Source organism: Spodoptera frugiperda, chromosome 25 (assembly GCF_023101765.2).
Source record: "Spodoptera frugiperda isolate SF20-4 chromosome 25, AGI-APGP_CSIRO_Sfru_2.0, whole genome shotgun sequence".
Taxonomy (NCBI): domain Eukaryota; kingdom Metazoa; phylum Arthropoda; class Insecta; order Lepidoptera; family Noctuidae; genus Spodoptera; species Spodoptera frugiperda.
The window spans coordinates 15,519,294-15,538,413 of record NC_064236.1 but is presented as its reverse complement, the minus strand read 5'-3'; the positions used below and the strand labels follow the sequence as shown (position 1 = coordinate 15,538,413).

The 19,120-nt window shown below is 34.5% G+C and overlaps 1 protein-coding gene across 37 annotated transcripts in view; it reads left to right on the top strand.

The window, feature by feature from the left end:
• The window catches only part of LOC118266750 (protein phosphatase 1 regulatory subunit 12B), a 90,814-nt gene that overhangs the window by 11,911 nt on the left and 59,783 nt on the right, over positions 1-19,120 (top strand). For all 37 annotated transcript variants that reach the window (XM_035580277.2, XM_050703958.1, XM_050703961.1 and 34 more), the window contains exon 2: positions 17,997-18,127. In XM_035580277.2, coding sequence (XP_035436170.1) covers positions 17,997-18,127 — 131 coding nt within the window. The remainder of the gene's footprint in view (positions 1-17,996; positions 18,128-19,120) is intronic.

Here is a 19,120-nt window from a genome sequence, read left to right as displayed (position 1 = left end):
AACAAAAAAAAATTTAAAAAATAAATAATCAACATGACGCAATAAAGCTAGTACTCAGCTAAAATGCCGAAGCCCGGGTACGATGGCTCGAGATGCACAACACCAGTTCGTCTAGCGATAATGCTTGCAGCATTCGTCGGCTGCTGCAAGCGAAATCACGGGTAAACAGACAATGTTGTTTGACAAGAGATCCTCGCTGATTTTCAACATGATGATAACAAATAGCGTGCAAAGTGCTGTCTAGTGCATACGAGGTTATAACGTATGATTTGAGTACACTAGAAGTATTTTTAGTAAGTTCAAATAAATTCATCGAAACGGAGTTTCGTTGAAAAATCTTTTTTTGTGTCGAATTTAAGAAATAATGTGCAAAGTGCTATACCATTTTATAATCCTTATTAAATGCGCCAACTTTGGTGAAATTTGCCACTACTAGCGCCATACATAATTTATTCAGTACAGTCACTTAAAGTAAGGTTAAAATTTTATTCAGAGTATTTGGTTCCTCTAAAACTAACAATGTTTTCCAATCTAAAGCAGTTGGCTAAGAATTTATGATTCCATATTACTGGAGCACTATTCAGGATAATGTAAGGAAGACTGCAGACGAAAAAATAAAGATTTGTAGCAACAAGAGTCAAAAGACTGGCACAGGGTGTACTTTTTCGTGGATAACACATAAGTCACTGTAATTTAAAAACTGTAGGACTTAGAATTTTTTTTATATTTTTCTGATAACAGTTGGAACCTTGCCGATCATCTAGTGCCCGTTGGACGTCGACTTCAGGGACACCCTGTATATCTATGTCCTTTCTAAGGTTCTAAACTATATCTGTACCAAATTTCAACCAAATCCGTCAAATAGTTGCGGAGATTAATGGTATAAGCATAGAATGTTCGACGTGATTCTTTAATTTGACATAACTTTTTTATTTATGAACCGATTGACATGAAACAAACACTAAATGTAAATTTAAGCATCCCACAATATATTCGTGAAAACCGCATCCAACTCGGATCAGCCGTTTCTGAGATTAGCGCGCACAGACGAACAGACAAACAGACAAACAGACAAACAGACAAACAGACAAACAGACAAAAAAAAAGTTAATTACATTTTTGGGTTCGACATCGATATAACAATAACCCCTGCAATTTTTTTTATTTTTATTTTCAATGTACAGACAGCACTTTTCTACGATTTTATTATATGTATAGACTTAATAGTAAAATAAAGGTCTGTACCAAAATTCAGCTCTGTCGGATTTTTTGTTATTTCAATATCGTATAATGACCGGACTAATTCGTAAAAGTTCCATTTAATAGTTCGCGAAAATACGAGTTGTTTCCAAAGAAAATATTGACAATGCATATTGATGTATCCGTAAACACAACTGTTGGTTTCCCGAATCAATAACATTGTTTTACTTTCCTGGGGTAGCAACACTATAAACTTGATGGTTACAGACGTTTTCTTTCCCAGCATACGCGTATTATCATATCATACGCACAGATCAGAATGTGTCATTAAATGCAATTTACGGTTTGTCTCGCCAATGATGTTTCAGCTACGGGACAATAGTGTCCAGCGCTAACACGCGGGTGATCCATTCTAAATAGCAACAGTACACCTGGAAACGTACACAAACCTATTTCTCACCCAGAAGCCATTCTGAATCTAAACAACGGATTTAGGTTGACGATGCCATAAAATAAGATAAAGCAATAAAAAGTATCATTAGTCTTAAACAATTTTTGATCCACCCAAAACGTTACTAAATCTTTAATGACATTTTAAAATGTTTCAACGTGTATCTCGCGTGTATGTTATAACGTTGAGGCTATTGTTCCATTTCAAGAACTAGGTGCTTTAGTGCTTCCACTAGCATCGATGTTTCTCTTGTAGTTAGTTAACTAAAATTTTGCGTTGCAATGTCTTAAGTAGTTACCTACCTACTTCATGAAAAGATGACAGACTATTTTCTCGAGATACAAATGTACGAAATACTATTTAGTGTGAAAATTAAATAACTGACTCTCTTTAACTGGTTCTCTTATTTTTGCTTTTGTTGGCAACAATACTCTAGTCAGTAGAAGAATTTTTCTCCTAGAGACAACATCGCGCCCAGTGCCGTTAAATCACAATAACTTAAAAACATAACCCTCCTTCTGGCGCAGTCGGGTAAAAAAAAACAAACATAGATAGCTAGTAATGGTTCGATTTTAGTTATAACGATATAATTATCAAACTTTTAGATGGATTTAACTAGTAGAAAAACGTACGTTCAGGAGTGAACTTACTTTTTCTGTGGAAACAGTATTCAAAGCGCATACTCGTTATATAATCATCGCGCTTAATTGAAATGATTGAAAAATGAGTCCTTTTCTGTCATTCTGTGGTCGTTCAAAAATAACCGGTTGGTTGCTCCAGGAAATCAACGATTACTTCCTTGTCTCATTGTATGGTGTTTTGTTGGGTCAAGTGGATCGCCAGTCGAGCCGCCATTGACAGCGAGTACCTGCCTTAATTTTTGCAGCACTCGTAACGCTTAGTATTGAACCTTTACAGGATACATTAAATTAATACTTTTTGTCAGTATGTTTGTGCAGTTATAATATTCTATCCTATTTTCTTATACACCCTTGTGAAGACGTCTAAAGCCGCTTGGTAATGACGCTACGTACATCAGCGAAACATGGAAACGGTCTGCATATACTATTCTTAACCCGATTTTCTGGTACATGTGTTGCATCAGAGCTTGCCGTTGACGCATGGGAATACGATACTAGATGTACACGGTACCGTATGCGTATATCACAACATACATAGTCATGTGTGCGGTGTAAAGGTCACTGTAAGCGTGTACGACGGATACTTCAGCGCTTATAAGGTGTCGTTGTTGCCTGAAGAGTTAATGGTATGCGGATAATTGCTTAAATCTGAAGATTTAATTATTATATCTACTTAGAATTGGCTAAACTTCAAACTTCATTGAGAGATTAGGCACCACTAGATGCAATCTAGCCATAGCATTTGAATTGTGGCCAAAGTGGACCATTGTATGCAGAAGCAGCCATTAATTGTAGATAAGTAATGACATATCTTGCACTTCGCTATAAGTACTACGATAAAACATTTCCCTGTTACGAGCTGCAGAGATTCAGCTGAAATATTGTTTGTTTATTGCATTTGTAGCACTAGGTATCACGTGGAACTGATTTAGAGATCAATTTGCGTTTTGGTGGATAAGATCGCTAGCCAAATCTGAATGAATTAATAAACATGCTACACTAGAAATCACTGTAGCGTTCGGTGCTTTTCTACAAAGCCATTTACCTATATGTTATGTCAATATGAATTCACATTACATACATTATATTGAATGGTCTAAAGAGAACTGTATAAGCTTAGTTAAATAGGATGTTAAAGCTAAGGAGGACTAGGACTAGCCATTTATCAGCACGCGACCGGAAAATCCGTAACAAAAAAGCGAGTCCTCGGTAATTCTCTGGGCATCAAGGATAGTGTTATCAACTAACTTGCAGTTAACCTTTTGTTTCAAAGTCCTTCTATACCATTTATACGGTAACCGATGCTTTATAGTCAGGTCTAAGTCTGACATGTTTTAATTGTAATAGAGTTTCAGCAGACACTGTATACCTAAGCTCATTGTGCTGTAGTGCATTATAATTATGTTCAGGCACGTATATATCACACATTTTTCTCGCATCAATAACTAGGTCAACATCGCTACTACCATCTGCGACATCTTGGCACCTGATGGTTCACTGAGCAAATATGCCATGCTTTTCAGCCAGTCCGATGGGCATCTACAGAAGGCAAAGTATTTTAATACCATACATCATTGACGACATATTTCTCATGCCAAGGTTTTCATTCACGGTAAAATAGAAAAATTGTGCTTGAAAACTAATATTGAGAAAAGATTGGTTTCGTCCGTTGTAACAACTTAAAACTAAGAACATTTTATATGTATTGACTGCTTCGCTGCTTCATTTCGAACTGTTCCAAGGCCGCTTTTATTTTGAGATCACTGAAACGCGTAATATTTTTACTGTTTACTTCAAAACAATTTTACGAACGTTTTCCTCAGTATCTCAAAAACTAGAGTAATTAGGTCGTGAATAGACAGTTTGTTATTTGAATCTATTTTCCTCGTTTCCATCATGTCAATCGAAAATACTGATGATGATGGAGTCTGTTGGCAAGCGCCTAGGCCTAGTAGGCGTTAGGCCCAATCTGGGTCGGATGTGCTTTCAAAGTCAAATAAAATACGTATGGAAGTAGAACATGTCAGACCTTTGGCCTCTATTCCTCTTCTAGTATTTGATGCAAAGTGCGTAACCCTAATTGCATCATAATTGTACGTGATGATCATATTACTGTTAATATTTCGAACAGTTTCAACGACTTCGCCGGTGCGTTGCGTATGTGTTAATAGATGTTTCCGTTTTTTACTACGCTGGGTTCTAAATGGAAACAGTTTAAGTATAAGTATACGTGTAGTGCACGGGGTATAGGTCGGCAAAGGTGTTAAGCCGGTTAAAGACCACGGGCTAAGCTAAAATGCATTAGTTCTGATCGCATTAACACTTTGTGGTTTACATACCTTTGTTTAAAGTGTAGAGTTACTTATTGTTATATGTACAGACTTTAAAGTATTACCTCGATTATACGAGATAGGTAACCAATATTAACTCGCATGTGTTATCGCCCTTTGGCTTTATCAGTTTGGATTTATTTTCCGCAAAAAATATTTTCTGGCTATTAACAGTACCTCATCTTCTTTCAGTTGTATGAATATTATTACTGCCATATCTATTTTGGTCGGTTATCAGTGTTTTTCGTTAATGGATTCATTATAATATGAATGTTAAAGAGTAACTAAACAATATTAAACGAAACAATATTGCAAAGTTAAAAGATTTTAGTGAATTTTTAATCGATCTTGATATAATACTTGCTTAAGGGTGTCATAGTCGCGTTATAAAGAACTCCAATAGCTTTTATCTTCTTTATTAGCATTCTGTGTGACTTCTTATGGACTTTCATTGAATAGAAGTGTATTCCCATTCGTGGTTATAGCGAAGTCCTGAAGGCTTAGTAAGAGTTTGTGTGACGTTTAACGAATCGAAACGTTACCGCATTTAGCCCTCTCATTAGTCGGTAACGATCATCTCCCCAATTGCAAACTCGTACTAAGCCATTTTGTCTAGGTATTGAAAAAGTTAAAAACTTTAATGAATGGGCTTTTTGTGTGCTTTAGGGTCTAGTTTTTAGTTTTGCACAATGTAGGCATTGTAGTTACACATTTTAAATGAGAATTTAAACACCGATAAAGTATGAGAACAAATTATATATGTACTTGCATTTTTATATCCCGTGGTGGATATGTTACGGTAAGAGTGAATAATTGAAAATTATTAATAATTATCTACTATTATTAATAATTACCGAAACTCGAGGTAAAAGTGATAAATTAATCACATTTGTCGGTTATTATTAATAATTTTACCCTAGTAATGATAAATGTAATAAGTGGCCAAGATGTTATTTTAATTTCAATTTAAACGGCAATATATTGTACTTGCACAACAAATATTTGTTGAATTCTATGAAAATACTTTTCAAATTTTAATTTTATGCATTTATAGGTGCTACAGAAGATATACAGGCAAACCAAATATGATTATTGCTGATTGCTTTTAGGATTCGTGTTGATGTTGTTAATGAAACAATAATTGTTTCGTGTCGTCCGGGCGGTCCTCGCAATGATGACACCCGTGCTTTTCCTCCCGCCCAATCAGAAACAGGAACCTACCCAAACTCCCATGTCCGGTAAGCACCTGCATCAGGCGGTAGGTGAGGACGCCGTGGCGTCTCTCTAGTCACTCCTCAAACAGGGGACTTACCGCTGCAACGACAGCGAGCCCAGATACATGTAGAAGGGGAAGGACACTATTTAATATTCTAGTTCAGAATCTGTGAATTTGTTGTCCTTTCGGTTTAAAGCAAGTGCAAGTAACCTTGTTTGTGTGATCTCTAATTAATATAATCCTAAGACGGTGTTTAATATTATAACTAAATACTTGCTGGTCAAAAAACGTTGGGTTTATATTTATTTTATTACTTTCATCAATATGTGTCGTGAATTATTAATAATCACTACAAAAAGTAATAAATTCCGATCGATTATTCACATTTACCAAAACGTGTGATTATTATTAATAATTTTGTAAAATTATTAATAATTTTCAATTAATCAGATTTACCGTAACAGATACATAAAAATGGTGCACTGCTGAGTGTCATTCTCAAAATGAGGTTACTACACGAAGAGCATAATTTGCAACTGTGTTATGTGACAGTGAAGATTTATTATTTAGTATTGGTTGCCGGGTTGGCAGTCGCCTCGCCCGTCAGTCGGACGGCCTATCTGCGCACCGGAGGCTAAATATGACGGCTCAACTATAGTCAGGCTACGGGTGTAGATACAGCTATGCAATATGAGAAAATCTCGATCATACATAGATGTCTAGGTATCTAGATAAATAATTTATCATTTATCAATGTAATGTAATATAATTTGCCTTGTAACTATATAGACACAGTTGTTATCTTACTGGCGCTGATTTCATAGAGTCATACAATTTGTGAATCAGTCAGTCAGAGATGAACTCTGAATAGCCTAACTACATAGGTTTAAATGTGTAGTCTGAATTCGCGCTTAGTGATTGAATTACCTATGGTTTGATTTGACCTCTATTTCTCCGTAAACCCACGAGTAAAAGTTTCCAAATTCTGCCCTATGGTATGGTATATAACAAAACAAAGTATTTCTACAGTTTCTTTAACATTTTAACGTTCAGAGGAAAAACGTTTCATTTTAAAAGCATGTAATTGACTAACTTTATATGGCTGCCGTCCTGAAACCTAAGTTTGATGAAATACTGCATGGTTACTAGGAACTTATGATTCTGAGAAGAAAATGTTTTTAAGGAACAATATCTCGTAAGGAATCTATCATGTCAAAAAGCATGGCCTGGAAATATTGATGCTTCTAACCTATTGTACCTAGTTATTGAAGTAGCATTCAGAAATTTACTGCAAATACCTAATTTCTTTATCATATAAATATATTTCCACAGTAATAGTTTTACTTTTTGTAGTTGGTTATCAGCTAATTTCTCAAGTTGAATTTCGTTCTTGTTCTACTGTTGATGTTCACATTTACGTTAATTCAATAAGTAATAGATAATTAGAAAGTCGGTATTAACTAGTAAGAAACTAGTAAATCACATGTAGGTAAGTACTTTTTATTGGAAATGTGTTTAGTTACTATAAATTATTGTTGAGTGTCTGACGTTGATTTCCGTAATGACGTGTCATTATCAGAACTAGTGGAGGAAGTTAGTTGCGGACTACACGCGTCACCCTATTGATTCCTGTATAGAAATTAAAAACGTTCATTTGTACAGGTTTTCCCCGTGATATGGTTGATGTTTTGACGCATAGAAACATACCATACATGTTTTTACGATTTCATACAAATGATTTAACCATTTCACTCTTTGTTCAACAGGACGATTTAAAATCCGAAATGTTATTTTACAACATTAAGATAATTCCCATTCCTGTAGCAGTTTGCATGTTGGTAGTGAAACATTGCACATTATTCTTTGACAAATAACTGTGGATAAAACGAATATATTTACAAATGCAATGGAATTAAGATTTGGCAAGAGAACATGCCCAAAGCTGACATTTTCTGCATATAATGCTGCCAACAATCAGCGCAGAGCACCAAGCTTCACAGTTCGGTATTAAAATAATGGATTACACGCTGATTGTGACATAGATAGGCATCTACATCTTTGTTGTTTTAATTTCAGATGGAAATTAAAAGTATTTTCGTCGACACGAAAGCTTTAACTGTGTAACATATATTTATAGTCACCCAAATATATTTTTAGCTTTCTTAATTTTTCTTTATTTAGACATGAGAATTTCGTGAATAGTGGCAAAGTATAAAAGCTAAACGTTATCGCAGATCAAAGGTAATGTCGCCGATTTTGCATTTTGCGTTGTTTTTGCATTTTATTAAATAACATTATAGTAAGTGTTTTATTGCACTGTGGGAAACTAACACTTGAATAGTCTAACTGTATCATGTAGTAGTATTTTATTACAACGATAGTATGGCTAAGTACAAAAAATTGCTGAAATCTGTAAAATATTACTTTAATTCTCATTATATTTATTTTATTAATTTTAAGAAAATTTACAGCTAATACATCTTTTAGTTATTTGACAATAAGTAAAAAAGGCCAATTACAAGTTTCCACTTATAAAAAGTGTACAATGTGGTACATTTAAAATAGTACATATATCTACTTCCTATCCTTCTTTTCGTTCTTTCTTTGTTAATAATACACTAATAGAAGTTACGCAACCCACTCAATGATGGGTCAGCTATTAGAACACCCACGAGAACTATGTGATGTTCTATTTACAGCCAGGAGTAGGTACAGAACTCACCGAATGATGGATTACCATTACATTGCTGTTCATTTTTATAACCAAATAATTAATTTGAGGTTAAAATTGATATTTGTAGCACTATTATAGAGATTGGCTAGCGTGCGCAGTTTCATGTGTCAAGATCAGTGCATTCGATACTTACATTACAGCCTTGTTTTGAAACAAAGACACATGAAACACTCACTGTTTTGAAATACATAATTTAAAAAAGAATTATGTGAAACTATTTATCAATACGTTATGCATAGATATCTATCTCTAAATTATGTTATGTCAGAAAATGAAGGCGACTATCAGCTCCTGTTTAGTTAAATTGTGCACGCTTACATTAGCATTTAATTATCGGCTCATCGCAGAGCTGATCAACTCCTAAAGCTATTATCGTTACTTTCACGCGTCGACAACGCACCTATGTTGGTGAGGTAAATGATAAATTAATAGATAATATCACTCGGTCTAAAGTTTTCTTAGTGAATTAGCGTATCCAAATTTAACACAATGGCGGTAATGGCCACTCTAGTCGGTCATTGCGTGATAATAAACACTAAAGCGTCAATTTTGGAACTTGGAGTAGATTTCGTCCCTCGCATATAATTGCTTGTTTAGAAAAATATAGTAGTGATATTAATTATTAGAAACTTTATCCATTACGATAAGTACTTAGGATATTGTTCATTTAGCTTTATAGTGAGATAATTGAAACGGATTAAGTCGTTTTGTAATAATGTTCACGATAATCAAAATTTGTAATTAACTTTTTTATTCTAACCTTATCCAGACAAATACACCAAAAAACCAATTAAGTACTTGAATATTTTACTGTTAGAAATACCTAGGCTTTTTTTTTGAGGGGGAGAATCATCCAATGACTAAGACCTTGGGTGAGGCGCGAGGAAGTGTCTGACTCTTACTGTAATCGCCCCATTCCTACTCCTTTTTCGATCTGGAGCAAATCGCTAGGTCTGTTGCAGCTCTAGTCATACTTAACACAGCTTGTGATATAGAAAAGTAGCATTTTCTGATTTATCTGTGATATGCAAGCTTAGATATGTATCTGATTAATAGTTTAATTATCTGTTCATTACATCGTTTTACCTTTTATTATTATTTTACTTTTTATCTTTTTTTATTTGTAAACAGAATTAACCAGTAACCTATAATACAATGTGTCAAGATAATATAATATCCCTAAATAAATTATGTTCAAGTTCCTTCGGAATCTATCTAATATTATTAACTTAATGAATTGACTCTAAATGACCTCTAGCTCAGCACTTATCACCTACTACAATAGTATTCTACTGAGACCGTAGAGACCTTCAATTTGCAAAAAAATATCGAAACGACATTTACGATTGATTGATCGATTTCAAAGAACGCTGTAGCCATTATGGTGTTCTTGAGAACAACATAGAAAGAAACCATTTCAAATTAACTTTTTAGTCAATTTAAAAAATGCGTACGTGTGGCAACTAACTCCAATGTCGATTTTTTAATCACTTGTCTGATGTGTCATGTGTCACGCGAGGTAATCGTTTATGGAGTAAATGTTCGATACAGTGATACTGTGATTATTCTGAAACACGCCCCGAGGATATGGAACTTTTCCTACTCATGTATAAATGGCGAAACAAGCGTAAAATGTTAAGGAGGATTTATGTCATTATCGTAATCCATGCTTGTCACGGCACCAGTTAATTATGTCGTCTGCAAACCCGGTTTTATAATAAGCAGACGTAGGTTCAGCTTTATTTATACGATGATTTACTGACGACAGTCTATCGGCTGTATACAGTCTGGCGAGTTTTTAAGTTTTGTGTACGAAATATTGTTATTTTGTTTTCCCTATTTACGTGACTTATGTATTTATTTATATGGAAATTTTGTTTATATGTATTCCTTGAAGTTTCGAAATTAAGTTTTAAGAGATCCTGATCAATGAAGGTACTAGTAGTTCTAGCGATATGGTTGACAAGGTTGATCTGGACATCAAAAAGTATTTTTCTCTATTGCTAAAATAGGTAGTTTCAGTATTAAGACTCTTAAGAACTTTGAAAATATATACTTAGTAAAAGTCGGATATTGCACAGTGCTTGATTAGTAAAGCGATAGAAATTAGCAATGTTGTACCTATCACCGCACTTTTAGAGACTTTTATCGATACTAGAAACGGTTCGAGCCCTACACGCATCATCTCTGTTTACATCATCGATCCGAGGCGGACTGATCATTTTATCGATTGCTATATATTTTTATATTTATGTTCCGTGTGCGTACCGCATCTGGACGGGCGTGTGTGCCTGCCCTATTTATAAAGTGCGGTTAGTTACCTCAGAGCAGATATAACTACAGACGTGGCAATGACGAAAAGTGTGACTATGCGAAGCACTGATATCTGCTGAGGTACGATCAATTACGCGTGTGCCAATGATCTTGTTGTCACCGATCGATGTGACCAAGTTTATGAATGAATATGCTTCTTTACTATTGTGTGTACGTACAACCTACACTTATGTATAGGCTACACTTATATGTATTGATAGTACGTGTTTTAATACGGCGAAAGTCCTTTAATGATTTTTTTTTATTTGTTATGTGTCTGTATTATGTTGCAATTACCTACAACGATTAGAGTGTATCTCGATGTTTTTAATTCTAAAACATTACTTTAATTTCTGCTCGGTCCATATGCTCGAACTGGCTCGCAAAGCAGCCATCATCTTGTTTTGTAACTGGACGGCACCGAGTCTGTGAGTCTGTGTGACTTAATGTTCATCAATCTCTCACACCGTACGTACGGAGTAGCCGGTGTTGTAATATAGTACATATGTCGATTACCTATTGCGTCACTATTATAATTATTGTCTAAGAAATATTTCGCTGTCCTCAGAGCTTAATAATTTTATCTAGGTGGGAATGGGCGAGTCTGCTACCAGTCTAGATCGGAACACAATTTGGCACGTTTTCTTGCCTAGAGTGGCATTTTCTTTCACTTAAAATATTTCACATTTAATCGGATGAATTTTGCCAATTGATTATACGACATAAAATAAGCTATGTGAGTTTAAATATAGCTTCGTTCAGATTTTTCCTACGTCACATTTTATTGGTCGATCGACCCGTTTCACATAACAATAACATCGTAACCTATTTCGAAGTTAGTAACTATATCGCGTTTTAAAGATTCTAACTGAAACAAATATGTAAGATCATGTGAGGATACGTTCAAGAGGCATTATGCCCATGCCCATGACTGCCTTATTTATTATAATTGTAATCAGTACGATATCTGTTATTGCCATCAAGTCCAATGAATTATTATTTTGGCAGCGTCTGATCGCGGGTGCGTTTAGTCTTCTCTATACGTCTAACATAACACCCGGTATTAATAGTGTGCGATAGTCATCTCGTTAGATAGTCCAGGAAATTGGGTCGATGACTCGTTGCCACCGATTCTGCACGTAGATGATATCTACTGCTTTTGCTTATCAAGACAATTTGATTTAGAATAGCAAATTCGGTGACGGATTTTTTTTTGTAAAAATGTGAGCAGTCGTTTGCCTGGGGTGTGGTAATATACTGCTGCTCTATATATTGACCTAGTTTTTAGGTAGGTAGCTAACTGTCTAGATACGATTCTTGTTCAGCGCTGTCATTGACCGACCCAAATTTTCAGGGGGTATGACGTTAGTAACTGAATGACATAGCGCCGCGTTATTTTAGAATTGGACGAGAAAATTTAATTTCGAGGTCACTTCAGAGACACATTCGTTGATATTGGAGTTAAATTACGTCACAGGTTGCGCACGCGACGATTTTTTTACATTGACTTTGCTGGTATTGGAACTTGAGCTAAATTTTTTGGCAAAGAGTTAAAACTCATGACTGTGATTGAAATGGTGGCCGCCTGTTTACTATCAGCCATCCTATACCTAATGATGTTGGTTTATTACTCTTATCTCGGAAGAGGAATTTAATCTAGACTGAAATCAAACTCTGAACAGTTACAAACGAGTGACTCTTGAGAATTTTTACGACAGATTATTTCTATTTTAATTCATATTTAATGGGTCCTGTCATGTTATGAATCATGACTATATTTATGTTGTTTGTTACTAGAGAGATGACTGCCTCTAGACAGTGGTCATATTGTGACGATGTCAGTATTATAAATTAATATTATTAATCATATATTTATTTTTATTAATTTCACCAATGTATTTGTTAATGCTGTTAATGTCGTAGGTATAGATTAATGTCGAATACAAAGTACATATTACAACATCGTCAACAAAATGCAAACCTTTTCTGCATTGTGGCAAACAACTAAATAATAATTACCAAAATTGTCTAACTATGTGGTCGACAACATTGGCCCTAATTGGTAGTGTACACGTATGTTTTACACCGTAACACCTATTTTAGGTTTAATGCCAATTTATTCCGAATCCGTATGCATACAAAGAATATTTATAAGAGGTGTTCAATATAATTAATTGTTGTATTTCTGGTTTTAGATTTAAATAACAGAATTAGCATTTTAATCATATACCGTTTGATGGGAGATCCGTTTTACTAAATATCACCATTTTATTTAACAAATATTGTGATAGAAGTTGTAACAAATAACCAATAGGAAACCTGCCTTCTTGTCAACAAGTCTATGACCTCAAATGGCTATCAGCAGTTTTTATACATGCAGGTACACTAATACTGTGCGCAATGATAAAGTTGTATACACAATACTTTAGTTGTTTTAAAACTTCTTTTTTACGTAAGTACACAAAACCGTATGTAAAATTTGTTTTCTTTTGGGGGTAAAACTACCCATGTATGATGTATACTACAATGATTTTAAAACGAGTCTGTAACACCAATACCATAAGAATACTTATATGCAAGTTCTGAAAGAATGTAACAATAACTTTTTTAATGAATCTCTCGTATACGGTGTTAGAACCATTATGTAACAATATTTGCTATAGGATATACGTACCTCTATTTCAGGTTGTATATATACCCAAGTCTAATACATAATAGTTAATCTATACTAAAATCGCTTTCATCTGTAATTAGCTATATTGATGATGGTTTACCACGATAAGCAATACGAGTATCTTGATGTTACGTAGGTATCTGAAGACCCGTTAATTTAATCAATACATCTCGACGTAGCTACTTGACACAAGTAGAGTACGCAATCTGTTGCATTCATTTCTGTTTATAACATTTCCATATAAAAGCCTAGTGTTTTATACAAATGTACCCTCATTATTGTTCATATCATGTCAGTCCTTCCATTGTGGACCGATACAAAAGTGCTCATTAAAACAATTACATAATGAAAAGCTAATTGCACTGTACGGTGCGCGTACTTCACTCGAATATCGGTCACATCCGGAGTGCTCAGATAATATGATGGCCACATCGATATCTATTATCAATGATGTATCACCCCTCCACTATGACAATACGCACATCCCTGTATCGAGACAACTATGTATAGATTGATTATTCTGTTTTTCTCATCTTCGTCAACGCGAATGTGTCTTTTTATTGCTGCAGCGAAAGTTCCTATTTGTTTGCCATAATCTTTTCTATATATTTCTGTTGTTGTTATGTATATGTAGGTACTGTCCAGAGTAAATATATATTTCTTATCTTTTTAATAATTTGATGGAGTCTTTGGTAGTAAACTTGAAACAGATAATTTTATTTTGCTAATTAAACGAACGATGATCGTTTATCTACCAATCGTTACATGATTCAAGTAGCAGGCTCGTTGAGTTTATTTGAAAACAAAACCCGACGACAATGTAGTTATATCGGCTGTGCTCTTTGTTATTTTTAAAGTTTTTAATCTGGGCATACGAGAGTAATTATACCAGCTCTCTTGTGCTAATAACTCTCTTTGGTACGCCAAGAGCTGACATGTTTTATGAGGCATAAATGTCAAAAAATCAACCATCTTTCCGTAAAAAATAATCATCTTAGCTGTGCGATTCAATTATAAATAGTTCCACGTAACATTGATTTATTATAGACAATGAAAATATTAATTGCTTAACTATGTAGTTTATACTTTCTTTACTTATGGCAGGTAGACTTTATGGCTTATAACTCCAACCCCTAAGCAAAGTTTTTTCTTAATGCGATTTCATCCTCTAGCAGCCAGCTCGTCGGTCCGGTACTGCATGCGCCAGTGACCACGGCACTGACCCTGCACTGGTTCCGAACTGATGCACATAGAGCTTCACTTAATGCTAACATAATGTGTTACTGTTGGAATCTATTAAACTTCCAAGTTGTTTTCAGGAAAACATTACTCGTACCTTTTTACTGAGCTGCTAGCTGTAGAAATTGTAGGAAAGAAAAAGAGCAGACTTAAGAAATTAATTAGCAGCGTCCAGTAATAAATAAGAAATTCAACTATTAAAATTATTTATACGCAATGTGGAGTCTTAAGAGCGAAATGAATGCCTATTAAATGCACTGCCTGCAATTGCAATTTCGCTATATACCTATCTGTTGTGATTTATGCCTTTATGCGAATATCAGTCTATATAAAATGCTTTAATGGACTTTCTACTAAAATATACTGCATAGGTAAGTAGTTGAATGAAAATAATTTGATCGCTTTAATAAAAGTACAAAATAAAACAAGACTTTCTGTATTTATGAATATATTAATTACTATATGATTAATTGTTGAGAGTTAATTAAAGTCGTGAAATTCTTAGGATGGTGACATTTATATGTATATTTACAAAGACAAAAATATCTGTTTTCTATTAAGCTCTAAGTACGTGGATTGTAACTATGTCGTATAGGATATGACTTCAATTATCACATCGTATTCATGCAACTGTTACCTGTTTAAAATTCATGCAAATCTATTGAAACTGTTTCAATTGTGTTATGCTGTGTGTTACTGTTTATTCATCAAGTATGTATTTAAATAACTTTCTGGGCTAATGATAATAATTCTAGCCCACACCTTTGTATTTGCTGTGCACTTTCTTAGCGAAGTTTGAAGAGCTAGCACTACCTATAAAATTACTATTATTTACTAAATTACTTCGTATTGCTGTGCTGTGTAAACTTGAAAATAAATTTGATTTTACGTCGTGTCAGGAATACTCATTTGAATAAAACTAAGAAAGGGTGCTTACTGTCCCGTAAAAACAGTTAGAGACCTTAACCTTAGAGAAGCAAGTCGTGGCCTTGCTGACCCTGGGAACATGTGGATACCGCCATCTTTGTACAAAAACCTCAACAACTTTCGAGTTCTAAAATCCCCTGATATTACAAATTTTAACCAGTATTTATTTTTTGTTATTTTTGTTTTGGAAATTTTACTTTTTAATATAGTCTGCAACTCTGCGATATGTATCTTATCTGGGGGCACGGGAGTGCCCCCGCCAAGTCGAGCAAAAAAAAAGCGGCACGGCCTTACCATCCTTTTCTCGAAGCAATTCGGGCCTTTTTCGACCCCCTATAATTCGGTTGTGGATAAAGCAAGAAACCTGAATCTTCAGTAACTAATCCGGCATTGTATAAACACGGAATATTTAAAATTTCAGTCAATTTGAACCAGTAGTTTAAAAATGACAACTTGTTAAAGTTTCTAAATTTTGTCACTCACTGACTCACCGATCATCAAAAGTCCAAGGCACTTCTAGCAGACTTAGAAGCTTCATATTTGGAATACATATAGAGTTTAGTGTCTTAATCATGGGAAAACTTAAATATTTTGTAATTTCGGTCCAGTTTTCCAAATACACCAACTGCATCAATAACTTTATAATCTATTATATAAAAATAAGTCGGGTTTTCCTTCCTGACGCTATAACTCCAGAACGCACGAACCGATTTCCATGGTTTTGCATTTGTTGGAAAGGTCTCGAGTTCCGTGAGGTTTATAGCAAAAAAAAAATAGGAAAAAAGACATGGTGGCGAAACGGAGTTCGCCAGGTTTGCTAGTCCCATATAAATATATGGGATTACAAAGTTATTTATGCAGTTGGTGGTTGGTGGTGGTTATAAATTTAAAAATTCAAAAATAATTAAGAGAATATATATCACATTTAATAATGAACCTAATGCATACGAGCTTGGTCCGGTCAAAACTAAATTTGAAATTATTAATAGAGCTTATGTTCATCGCGAACAATTTCCCATATGTATAGCCTATGCTATAACTATACATAAAAGTCAGGGCCTAAGCCTAAGTAATGCGCTGATGGATATAGGTTCTGCAGTGTTCACATCCGGTCAAGCTTACGTGGCACTTTCGAGAGTTACAAGTCTGGGCGGTTTACATCTCATTAATGTCAACTTTGGAAGTATTAAAGCGCAGGAATCATCAATTTGTGAATACAACAGATTAAGAAGTATTTACCGTCCAGACTTGTCAAAAATTGAGACATCAAAGCCTCCGAGAAAAGCCTATAGAGACAGGGAGTGGGCTTTGAGAAAAACTGTGGCTGAAGCTCAAGAAGTAGTACCGGAAAAGAAAAAGAGGAAGACTACATATAAAAATAAGAAAATATCATAAGACCTTTAACAAAATTCGTTAGAAGTAGATGGTATCAAAAAGAAAGGCTCTACAAAAGAAGTGAGATCCCATCAAAAACATCCTGTAAAAAACCCAAGTCTCGCAGCTCAGTCTTTCTACCGTCAAAAGTTGTGAGATCCATGTAATACCAAGTCGGTTAATCTATTTAGTGTCTACTTGAAGGACCTTCTGTCTTAAGTTATTACATAAGTTATTATCATGCCAATATTAAAAATATTTAACGTTTTAAACAAATAGATCGACTTGGACATCGCTTGATTTGATTATTAGTATGTATCACACTACACAGCACGACGGGCCAGCGACCAACAGGAACGAGAGTTTCAATCGCGTGAGGCGCGAGAGACTAAAGAATCTAATATAATATTGTAATATTCATTTTGTTTTCATGCGATGTCCAAGTTGATCTATTTGTTTAAAACGTTAAATATTTTTAATATTGGCATGATAATAACTTATGTAATAACTTAAGACAGAAGGTCCTTCAAGTAGACACTAAATAGATTAACCGACTTGGTATTACATGGATCTCACAACTTTTGACGGTAGAAAGACTGAGCTGCGAGACTTGGGTTTTTTACAGGATGTTTTTGATGGGATATGTATATTTTTAGCAACTATTTATTCTGAGCGATGTGACCGATATACACGAATCGAATACAATAGGGTAGATAACACATATTGTTGACTAGGGTGCAAGACAAATCGATACAGTAGCATTTAATACTTTAATACATATGACAGTACCTATACAGGATATATAATAACTATGCATAAATATAATTATAGTGTATCTTCTTAATGATGTTGATCTCATTAAATACTTTACACAAAACCTCGATATGTTTATTTCAGGCATGCATAGACGACAACTTGGACATGGTGGAGTTTCTCGTGACGCACGGCGCTGACGTCAACCGCGGGGACAACGAAGGCTGGACTCCGCTGCATGCCACCTCGTCTTGTGGATTTCTCAGCATAGCTAGGTAAACAATATGAATGAATGAATGAACGAACGAACTAACTTGTACGACACTTCAGTAAATATATTTGTCAAAATATTTGTATTTTTTACTGAACTGTCGTGTAATTTGATTGTATTTTTTTAATGTCGCTACATGCAGGATTATGTCATTGCACAATGCTATCCATTTCATCAAGTGCATTCATAAGCGATTTCAATAGTTAATAGCGTGCATGCGATTTCGATTATTTGTGAAGCGTCATCAATTATCTTTAGGTAATTCAATAATAATTAACGAGACATTACTTATGTCATTTCGGAATAATCTAAGTCTAGGTAGTGTTCCACGGTACTCTCCTGAGTTTCCTAACAATCAATCATTACTTATTTGTGTCATAATGTGATGAATAACGCAACATTGACGCAGCATACCACACATGATAGGCGGCAGTAAACAAAGGTTGAGTCACACTGACCCAATAGGCACAGAGTTTTCTGTGAACGGCACTATTCATTCTATTAACTCAATAAATGATAACATATTGGGAATCATGGCTTGGTATTTATTTACAAATAAGGTCTTTACGCTTAGTACTGTTGTAAATGTTTAGTGTATGTATTTTATATAGTTTTCTTTATATTTTCTAGTTTTCTTTCAATTTTGATACTTTATACATTAGTTCGGTTTCCGTATTTTTAGCTAAAATATGTATGATATTTTCGCGAAATGTTCATTTCTTCCTCAATAGCGGACCCTTATTACGGAAAAGAAGACCGATTACTAAAGATGAAGAGATAATGCTTGCAGAAAATATTTACATTAATATGTATAATTGGTTCTTCGATTTTATTAGCAGTTATTTGGAACTCAAAACCTCCAAAACTTTTTCGATCGTGTTGCCATACTAGTTAATGATTAGACTGAATAACATAGCATCTTCTCAGAAAATAATGTTTAATTTTCCTGTTGATTATTACGAACTAAACACTTATACTAATACAATAATATATTATA